General features: G+C 42.0%; 1 protein-coding gene across 1 annotated transcript; it reads right to left on the bottom strand.

Annotated features, from left to right (window-relative positions):
* Nucleotides 1-4,463: 4,463 nt before the first annotated feature.
* LOC121445417 (Y-box-binding protein 1-like) lies at nt 4,464-5,480 on the bottom strand. Its single transcript, XM_041647556.1, has one exon. The coding sequence runs from the start codon at nt 5,478-5,480 to the stop codon at nt 4,464-4,466; it is 1,017 nt and encodes a 338-aa protein (XP_041503490.1).
* Between the last annotated feature and the right edge of the window lie 6,058 nt (nt 5,481-11,538).

Genomic DNA, 11,538 nt, shown 5'->3' with positions numbered 1-11,538 from the left:
GTTTTCCTTAGTTGTGAACTCGTATTTCTTCTTTCTGAAAAGTATGGAATTCTCTCACATACCCACAAGGCAAGTAAGGGCAGAATGGAGGCCTGACATCTCATCCTTTTCTACTTTGTCTGAAGGAACAGAGACGCCTTAATCACTCCTTTTGAGTCACTTTGTGGAGTGGAGCAGCAGGAACACTCGGGACAAAGGCCCTCCCCGGAAGAAGGTACTTATCTAGGATATAAGGACCACACACTGGAGGAGAAACAGTCCTCTCCTGAGAGTCAGGCTGTCTCTTTCAGCCATGACAGATCAGGACTTCAGAACAGCTTGCAGGGCTCACACTGATACAATGATTGGCAGAGCCGCGTCTTGACTAGGACTGCTTAGTTATGCATACTTGTACCCCAGGTTCCAGTTCTCCTCTATACTCACCACAAGTTTTTGTTCAGTAGCTCTACGCTAAACTGGTAGTTACTGTAGTCCTGTATTTAATATTCTTCCCAATATGGACACATTGAACAAATCTCCTCTCTGCTTGTCACCATGACTCATGTCCTTAATCCCCGCATTGCAGGTGGGTGCCAAAGCCTAGCTTGCTGAGGCTGCTAGATCCCAGGCTTTTGTATCCCACTCTAAGGTAGCACTGAGAGTTGTGCTGATGCACAGGACCCATCCTTCCTTCTCCAGGCTAAGTAGAAAAAGAAGGCAAAGTGGGGAATTTCAGTTCCTACTGTTACTCTCTGACTCTATGTCCATAGCACACAGTCAAGATTCTCATGTAATACATTTCTACTATCCACTGTAGTGTGTGTGTGTGTGTGTGTGTGAGACAGAGAGAGGGACACACACACAGGGGGAGGGTGATTTTTACTTGTCTCTGTGTGTTCACTCATATGTGGAGGTCAGAGGACTACATTTAGACACTGAATCGTCCACCTTGACCATGTAGGCTTCATCCTAGAGATGTAGGTGTGATTCAGTATACAAAATCCAATCAATATAATCCACCATATAAACAAATTGAAAGGAAAACACATACAATATCATCTAGATGCCTCAAAATTTTGACAAAAATCCAAAATGCATGAAAGATAATAGTCCTGGAGAGAATAGGACTATAAGAAACATATCTCAACACAATGAAGGCAGTTTGCTGCAAGGCTATATCCAAAAGAAATTAACTGGAGAGAAACTCAGAGCAGTTCCTCTAAACTCAGGAATAAGACAAGGGTTTCCATTCTCTCCATATCTATTCAATATAATACTTGATGCTCTAGCTAGACCAATAGGAAAACTGAAGGAGATCAAGTGCATTCAGACCGGAAAGGAAGAAGTCAAAGTATTGCTATTCACAGATGATATGATAGCATACATAAGCAGCCCCAAAATACTACAAGAGTACTCCTACAACTGATAAACACCTTCAACAAGGTGGTTGAATACAAGATATCCCCCCATCAGTATCTTTCTTATATACAAATTATAAATGTGCTATGAAAGACATCAGGGAAATAACATCATTTACAACTGCCACAAATAATAGACTATATCTTGGTGTAACTCTACTCATCAGGCAAATGAAAGACTTCTATGATTAAGACTTTATGTCTTTGAAGCAAGAAATTGAAGTAGATATTAAAAGATGTGCATGAATCTGTAGGATCATCATAGATAAAATGGCTAGCTTACCAAAAGCAAACTATAGATTCAATGAAATCCCCATAAAATCCAAATATAATGCTTTATAGAACTAGAAAAGACAATATTCAACTACATTTGGGACAAACAAATAAAAAAAAACAGAATAGCTAAAACAATCCTGAACAATAAAAGAACGTCCAAAGGTATCACCATCCCTGATTTTAAGATGTGCTACAGAACTATGGTGATAAAAAGCCCATAAACACAGACAGGTTGATATATGGAATCAAAGAGAAGACTCAGCCTGAATCCCACACACCTATAGACACCTGATTTGTTAATTTAAAAAGCGCAGAAATACACAGAGACAGCATCTTCAATAAATGGTACTGGTGTAACTGGATTTTGGCAACAAGATCCATATTTATCACTCACCACAAAACTCATGCCCAAGTGGATAAAAGACCTCAACGTAAACCCAGATAGATACACTAAATGCGACAGAAGAGAAAGTTGGATATAATCTCAAATGCATTGGCACAGGAGATAATTTCCTGAAGAGAGCACCAATAACAAAGGTACTAAGATCCACAATTAGTAAATGGGACCTCATAAAACAGAAAAGATTCTGCAAGGCAAAGGGCACTGTCACTAGGGCATAATGGTGGCATACAGAATGGGAAAAGATCTTTACCATCCTACATCTGACAGAGGGATGCTTTCCAAAATATATAAAGAACTCAGGAGACTAAATATAAACAAAGCAAACAATCTAACTAAAAATGGGGTACAGATTTAAATAGAGAATTTTCAACAGAAGAATCTCAAATGGCCAAGAATCATTAAAGATGTTTAAGCAAGGGCTTCCAGAGAATATTGTAACAGAACACACAAGTTTATGTTCACAGTCTTGATATACCACAATCAAAAGGGGAGGGCAGAAGACTTCCGTCCCATGACACAAGGAACAAACAAGCATAATTACCTCCATATATCTCAATACACACAGTAAACATGCCCTAAATCAGATATTCTGTTGCCTGGTCCTTGAAGAGCAAGAATAGGTTTTAACTTTTTGCCCATTCTGGAGATGGGACTGATTCAAAACTGTGGGTTCTAACAGCAATCTTCAGGTAAATGGATGGAAGTAGAAAATAGTATATTGAATGAGGGCATTGGGACTCAGAGCAGCAAATGTCAAAGGTTGCCTCTTCTCTGTGTTGCCTTAATCCACATCTTCAGCTGTGATTATATGACCTGGAGTTATTGTAGACACCAGGAAAGTAAATGAGACGTTAATGTGAAGCAGGGGAATGCGCTGTAGAAAAGGGACATTGGTGCCAGGAAGCGGAAAATAAGGAAATAGGAGTTTGCTTTTTCAGAACAACACAGTTGCCGCTGAAGGAAAAAGCCAGAGGAGAGATAAAGAACTCCTGGGATGATTGAAAAAGCTTTAGGGAAATTCTATTATATGCATTATTAAAATATAGGTATATTATATACAAGAGGGTCTGTATACATCTACACATATTTGAAATGAATTTATGCCACTTGTGAAATAATGCCCTTCACCCCTAAGAGTCATATATTGTCTAGATATCAAAAGCTGCTATGCTACACATGGAAACTCTGACTTGAGTTATTGGTAGGGGTTTCAACAGACTCCCCAATCTGTAAAGGCTATTTTGTTGGTTGCCTCCTATAACTAGAAGGTAAATCCACATTGCAGAAGATTCCACAATCTTCAAACACAAGACTCCTGCAGCCCAAATCCTCACCTCAGCATTCAGGTTTCTCTGTACTTGAGCACAAACTCTGCTTGAGAGAGCATGTCATCGTTTCTTATCCATAACCTGTAAAGTTTTCCTCTTTACATTTTTTAGCACAGCTTCTCCATCCTCGATCTCTGGGAGGAGAACTCTCAGGATTACTTATTCAGGTAAACCTGTTCTTTTACTTATTTAGTTTGGCTTGATCTGTCTCATTTTACTGATGGAGAAACAGGTTATGGGGGTAGAACTGGTACTATCATGAACCACCTTCAATCTTAGGGTTTTTATTGCTGTGAGGAGACACTATGACCATGGCAGCTCATATAAAGGAAAAATTTAATTGAGGGGTATAGCACATAATTTAATAAATACAAATGATTATCATTTTGGTGGGAAGCATGGTGGGATTTAGGCACACATGGTTCTGGAGGAGTAGCTGAGACTCCTACATCTTGCAGATAACAGTAAGTTGATGGAGAAAGTGGGTGGTATCATGAGCATAGAAAACCTCAAAGCCCACCCCACAGTGACAACCTTCACTTCCTCCAAAAAGGCCAAAGTCACTCCAACAAATCCACCCCTTGTATTATTGCCACTCCCCATGAGATTATGGGGGCCAATTACATTCAATCTCTTATACCCACAGATCAGGCCCACTCCTTCAAAACCAGGTAGAAACACCCTACCCCACCAGAAGCTCAGGGCACGATGTCACCACCAGAGCCCAGCCATTCCAGTACAGCATGCCCTGATATTCCAAAACAGCCTAAGCACAAGAAATGATCTTTTGGAATTAGTATTTAAGACCTTTATTTAGAGGTGTTTCAGTTGGTTGGCATAATTTAAAGAACACTGAAGGTGTATTGAAAAATACCAAATTAAAAATACACAACACATTTGTTAGGTAAGACATGCTGCATAGTTAATGCTGATATTTCTATTGTATCCGGTCAACTGTCCAAAGAAAGCACTTGATGTTCATTCGTTATTCTTGGTATTTCATCTCCATTTCTTCTTGGATATGCAGACCACGTGATGGTATAGATGGTAACCCGGCATTTACTCAGTCATGCCTTGCTTGGTCTTGGCTGCAGACAGATTCTTATATGGTGGATCACATGCCTTTGTTATTTCTTTCCCACTCTGTGGCTTCTTTGGGCGTCTTTGTTGGTGATTGAAGTTGCAGTGATTATGATGTCGAGGTGGCTGCTGACCTTGGGTCTCCTCTCCTTGATTTTCCTCATAGTGCTCATTGCTGTCCTGTCTTTGCTGTCTTTGGCGAGGTGGGCCCCTGTGGAACTGTGGTCTGTAATTGCGATACTTATCCGGTCTCACTGGTACATCTCTCCCTTTTGTACCTTGTTGGCCAGCACCCTCCATCACTTGTCTTTGCTGGTCTTGTTGAGCTTGGCCTTCATGAGTGCATTCTGATTGCTCCTTCCTTCCACCAATCTTCCTATTCTGGTAATTTTGCTGTGAATTATGTGGAGGACCCCTATGACCTCGATAGCATCTATACTGGTTATGCTCTGATGCATATTTACCACCTCGAATTTTTATTCCACTGGGGCCTGTAACATTTAACGCCATTGCACTCTTTTCTCCTTCAACAATATCAAACTCCACAGACTCTCCGTCTCTTACCCTGCGAAGGTACTTCTTGGTGTTATTCATCTTTATGGCAGACTGGTGGACGAATATGTCTTCTTTGGTGTCATTTACCTTGATGAATCCGTAACCCTTCTTGACATTGAACCATTTAACTATGCCCAAAACCTTCCTTGCGATGAGCTTCTTCTCCCTGATGGCCGGCACTGCTGGTGTGAGACAGCCTGGGATGTCACTGCCTGCCCTGCTGCTCACAGAGCCAGGCTTGGTATCTACAGCCCTGAGGATGGCATCAGGGGCAACAGCTGGCTGCTGGGTCTTCGCCTCACTGGTAATGGCTGCTGTAGTGGTGACTCCAGTCTGCAGGGACTGCTGTGTCTCCTCCAGTGGTGGATTGGTGACTAGATCAGCAGCCTCGGTTCTGCTCTCAGGGCTCTCTGGGGCCAGCTGTCCACTCCCAGTGTCCATCGACCTCAAGAAAACAATCGTAAAACCAAGTTTGTGATGAGGATTGAGGCCCTTAAAGAGAGAAGAAAGACATTCTTAAATAAACCTAGGAAAAGACAACTACAAAATTAGAGGTTAACAGCACCTCATTGAGCCCTCTCCAAAACTGATCACAGACTTGGTCACAAAGAAAGTCTCAACAAATAAAGGAAATCTCAAGTTACCCCTGTAACCTATCAGACTATCATGGATTAAAGTTGGGTTTCAACAACAACAGAAACATCAGAAAACCTACAAACTCAGAGAAACTGAACAGTTCTCTACTTAATAACCACCCAGTCAATGAAGAAGTAAGAGAGAAATGAAAGACTTCCTAGAATTCAATGTAAATGAATGTACAACTTACCCAAATTCATGGGGCACAGTGAACGTGGTGCTGAGAGGAAAGTTCCCAGCACTAAGTGCCTGCATTAAGAAATGAGAGAATTCTCAAACCAGTGACTACATAGTACACATGAAAATTCTAGAACAAAAAGAAGCAGCCACACCCAAGAGGAGTAGACAGTAGGAAATATTCAAAGTCAGGGATGAAAAAAAAACAGAATAGAAACAAAGAAGGCAATGTAAAGAATCAATTAAACAAAAGTTGGTTCTTTGAGAAAATCAATAAGAAAGACAAACCCTTATCTGTACTAACTAAAAGACACAGATTATCCACATTAACAAAATCCAAAATCAAAACAGAGTCTTAATGACAGAAACTGAGGAAATCCAAAGAATCATTAGGTCATTATTCAAAAATTTTACTATACAAAATTCGAAAATCTGAATGAAATAGACATTTTCTGTATGTAAATCTTGTACCCACTTTCCATCAACATGAGATAAGTAATTTAAACAGACCTATAACCCTCAAGGAATAGAAGCAGCATTTAAAAATGTACCAACTAAAAAGTACCCAGTGCCAGCCAGATTGTTTCAGCACAGAATTCTATCAGATTTTTAAAGGAAAGTTAAAACCAATACCCCTCTAATTATTCCAAAATAAAAACAAAAAAATATCTCCACATTCATTTTATGAAGCAATTGACATCATGAACCTCACTAGTGGTAATATAAAATTAGAGGAGGGAAAGGCTTAGTCTGTTGAGGCTGTGCTTGCCCAGCCTTGGTAGAGGTAAGACTTGGCTGCTTTGCTTTTCTGTTGTTTGGGATGAGCCCCAATATCTGACTCTTGGCCTTTATTATTCGTGCTTTAAACACCTTGTCATGATAAAAGTCTCGGGGTGATCAGGGATATAAGTGACATGCCTAACAATTATTAAAACAATATATTCCTTCCTGAATAGAACACCAGTAGTGCAGTCACTAGGATCAACAGTTAAAATGGAACCTAAGGAAACTGAAAATCTTTTGTAAGGCAAAGGACAGTATCAATCTTTGATGTATAGACCAAAACGGCAGCCTACAAATGGGGAAAGATCTTCACTATGCCCACATCTCATAGAGTGCTGTTGTCCAAATACAAAAAGAACTCTAGGAACCAGATTTCAAAATACAAATAATCCATCTTAAAAATGGGGTACAGATCTAAAAAGAGAATTCTTGATGGAAAAGTGTCAAATTGCTGAGCAGCACTAAGAAATGTTCAACATCTTTAGACATCAGTTTTGCAAGTCCAAACTACTGAGAGATTTCATCGTGTACCACTCAGAATGGCTAATGTCAAAATCACAAGGGACAGCTTAGACAGGTTAGGATGTGGAGCATATGCAACAATCCTCCAAGGTTGATGGGAGTACAAACCTGTACAGGTAGTAAGGAAGTCAATATGGCAGTTTCTCTGAAAATTGATAATTGATTTACGTCAACATCCAGCTACACCATTCTTGGCCAAATACCCAAAGGATGCTCAGTCTTACCACTAGGACTCTTGATCAACTATGTTCCTTAGCAGCTTTATTTGTGATAGCTAGAACCTGGAAACAACCTAGATGTCCTTTATCTGAAGAATGAATTTTGTGCAGTGGACTATCACTCAGCTCTCATAAATAATGACATTAAGAAATTCAATGGCAAATGGATGGAACTAGAATAAAATCATCCTTCCTGAGCTAACCCAAACCCAAAAAGACAAAGAGGGGATGAGTTATTTATAAGCTGACATTAACTCTAAAAGATAACCATGCTACAAGCTATAGTCTCAGAAAGGCTTAGTTACAAGGAGGGCTCAACGGGGGCACACTTATCTCCCTGGGAAGGGGAAATAGAAGATATTTCATGGGTGAACTCGGGGCACACAGGAATGGGAACAAGCAGGATCAGGTAGGAGAGAGTACTGAAATAGCATACAGAAAAGGGGGTATATTCTGGGTCAGGTAGAAACCTGGTACAGACTCATGTACATCTACAAGTATGCCCTCAGATAGTGCTCTTAGCAATAGCAGATACAAAACCAGAGCATCTCATATGAATAGTCAAGACAACCAGTGGAGGGATCAGGCAACAGTCTATTTACATAAACTTTTATTTTATTTTATTTTTTTTATTGAAAAAAAGGAAAAAAAGTTTTGGCCTCCTCCAGCCTCCCATTTCCCTCCCCCTCCTCCCACCCTTCTCCCCTTCCCACCACTCCTCTCCCCCTTCCTTTGCTGTCCAAAGAGCAGTCAGGGTTCCCTGCCCAGTGGAAAGTCCAAGGTCCTCCCGCCTCTGTACATATCTAGGAAGGTGAACATCCAAACTGGCTAGGCTCCCACAAAGACAGAACATTAAGTAGGATCGAAACCCCATGCCATCGTCCTTGGCTTTTCATCAGCCCTCATAGTTCGCCATGTTCAGAGATTCCGGTTTTATCCCATGCTTTTTCAGTCACAGTCCAGCTGGCCTTGGTGAGCTCCCAATACATCAGCCCCACTGTCTCAGTGGGTGGGTGCACCGCTCGTGGTCCTGACTTCCTTGCTCATGTTCTCCCTCCTTCTGCTCCTCATTGGGACCTTGGAAGCTCAGTCCAGAGCTCCAGTGTGGGTCTCTGTCTCTATATCCATCCATCACCAGATGAAGGTTCTATGGTGATATGCAAGATATTTGTCAGTATTGTTATAGGATAGGGTCATTTCAGGTTCCCTATCCTCAGCTCCCAGGGAACTAACTGGGGACATCGCCTTGGGCTCCTGGGAGCCACTCTAGGTTCAAGTCTCTTGCCAACCCTAAGGTGGCTCCCTAACTAAGAATTGTGCTTCCGTGCTCCCCTATCTAACCTTCCTTTATCCCAGTCATTCTTTTTCCCCAAGTTCCCCCCATTCTCCCCTTCTCCCTTTTCTTTCCCCATCTCCCCTTACCCCCATCCCATCCCACCCCCAAAATCCCAATTTTCACCCCAGCAATTTTGTCTACTTCCCATAGCCAAGAGGATAACTATATGTTTTTCCTTGGGTTCATCTTCTTACTTAGCTTCTTTAGGTTCACCAATTTTAGACTCCGTGACCCTTATTTATGGCTAGAAACCAATTATGAGTGAGTACATCCCATGTGACTTCTCGAATTTTACATAAACTTTGACCCACAGTCTTTCCTGCCTATAAGATGTGCTAGGCTAAAGGTGGCACAGAGATTGTAGGAGTGACCAACAAATTACTGGTTCATTCTTAGATTCGTGCCACGAGAGTGAGTCCTCCCCTGACTTTTCCTACAGCACCGGGACCCAGACACTGGCTGGAGACCTAGGATGGACCCAAACACGGCTGGAGGAAAGAAATGTCAGTGTGATGATTGCTAGGGATTTTCTGCCCAGCTCACAGATTGGTGCCTAGCTCAGTAGTCATCAGAGAGGCTCGTCCAGCAGCTGTGGAAACAGAAGCAGAGATTCACAAACGTTAAACTGAGGTCAGGAAATCCTGCTGAAGAGAGGGTAGAAGGACTGTAGAGACAGAGAGGTCAAGGACATCCCAAGAAAACCCATAGGATCAAGTTACCTGGGCTCAAAGGGTTCCCAGAGACCAAACTGACAGTCAGGGAGCCTGCATGGGACTGACTTAGGCACTCTGCATATATGTGGCAGTTGTGTAGCTTGGTCCTCTTGTGGGACTCCTTACAGTAGCAGCAGGGACTGTCTCTGACTATTTTGATGGTGTTTGGGATCCTACTCCTCCTACTGATTTGCTTTGCCCATTCTTACTACAAGGTGCGGTGCTTAGTTTTACTGCAACTTGATATGCCATATTTGTTGATATCCATGGGAGGCCTGATTTTCTGAAAAGAAAGAGGATGAGTGGATAGGAGCTGGGCAGGAGGGACGTGAGTGTAGGGGAGGGTTCGGGAGAGGTGGTAGGGATATGGTTCTATGGCCTGGATGTAAAACACATAAATATCTAATAATTGATAAATGAATAAAATAAATGAAGAAAGAATGGGTACTATTCAAAATGTGTTGGCCATAAAACATTTAGGGAATCCTGGAGGGTAATGTATCGCAGCCACCTGAGAAAGCACAATTTTTTGCTTAGAGGAAGCATATAGACTGTGTTTGGTTTGATTTTTGTAGTGTAGGAATCGCCAGGTTTTCAAAAAAAAATGCAGGTAGTTTTTAGAAAGAAAGATGGAAGTACCTCTCCCCCTTACCTGCATCCTTCACAGGACTTTGGAGACCCTGACACATGAGGCAGTCTGACCTATGCCCTAGCTATGAGTCCTCTGCCAGAGTCACGTAGATGATTAGGGTGGGGGATACAAAACAGCAATGGGTTGTTTCTGGATCCTTGGTGTGCAAGTTCAGGAAGGAGACATGGCACACTCAGGTCATGTGTGTATATAAGCCATGACAGATTTTGTTCCGGTCCCTGCCTCATGGGCAACTTGTGAATTCATTGCCCCACAGATGGGCCTACTTCATTTAACAAATGCAGGGTCAGGGCATAGAGTTCACAAAAACCTGCTTCTGTATCTGTTTGGTTCTGTCTAGGGAGAATGGCTGATTGAATACCCTGTAGTGACTGAAACCTTGGAACTGGGCTAAAGACTTGCTCCTGATTGAATTTCAGATTTCATATATCCAAATCGCCACCGCCCGAGGGACAGCTGTACCAGGTAGCACCGGGAAGCAGCATTTAAAGGATAAACCCCTTCCCATGCTACAGTCTGTCATGATGTTCCTGTCATCTAAAGAATGTGGAACAGCATTAATTCAAACTGAGAGGACGGGCAGAGGGATGGCATCAGCCTCTTCATTTCTTCAACCTGTCCCTGTCATTGTAACTTGAAAGCAAAACGAAACCAGGAGTATCCAAGGGTCAGTCGTGCAGAAATATTAAAAAGAGAGAACGAAGAAAACCCAAAAAGAAAAAGAAAACTTGCAACAGGAACAAAAGAATCCCAAGAAGGTAAATAATTCTCTTTCTCCTTCAGTAATAAATAGGCTTGGAGATGTGATGGAGAAAGAGAGGCTTTAAGAGGCAGCTGAGCAGTCCAGATTCCCTGTCCTGCGGGAAGTCCAAGGTCCTCCCACTTCTATCCAGGACCAGGATGGTGAGCATCATGGGAAACGGGGAGGAGGCTGAAATTTTTTTTTTGCAGCAACTAAAAAAATAATAATAAATAAACAAAACAAAGAGACAGCAGAGTCTTCATCCAGCATCCACCTGAAGTAAGATGGCCCTGGGCCTCCAGCTGTTGCAGATGCTCCCTGCTACATCTTTTCTAGCCCTGGCTTTCTATCCCTTGGGTCCTATGTGGGGTGTTCCTTCCCACGTTTTCCATGGGCTAATGCAAAATCACAGGAACTTTCCTAGTCTAGCTGTCCAAAGGGCCAGTTGCATTTGTTACCTGTCTAGTGTTTGAGGTAAGTGTCTGGGAAAACTGTTTGCAAACCTGCAACTCTAGCATGTGCAACAATGTATCAAAATGAAAATAAAACAAAGCTGAAAAACTAAAAGCAAACAGGAAACCAGAGTTCATCTGCCCCTTCCTTAGTTTGACAGAAATGGGTGAGGTGATCTCCTGAAGGATCAGTGGCACTGGGAAGTTTCGTGGGGGCCACCATTATGGTTCATTGCATGTGTTTGCATTAATTTTGACGGCAGTGGAT

The sequence above is a fragment of the Microtus oregoni genome, unplaced genomic scaffold, assembly GCF_018167655.1.
Source record: "Microtus oregoni isolate MIOR12 unplaced genomic scaffold, Mior012 000186F_ref0000110, whole genome shotgun sequence".
Classification (NCBI taxonomy): Eukaryota; Metazoa; Chordata; class Mammalia; order Rodentia; family Cricetidae; genus Microtus; species Microtus oregoni.
This window is presented reverse-complemented; position numbering and strand designations above follow the sequence as displayed.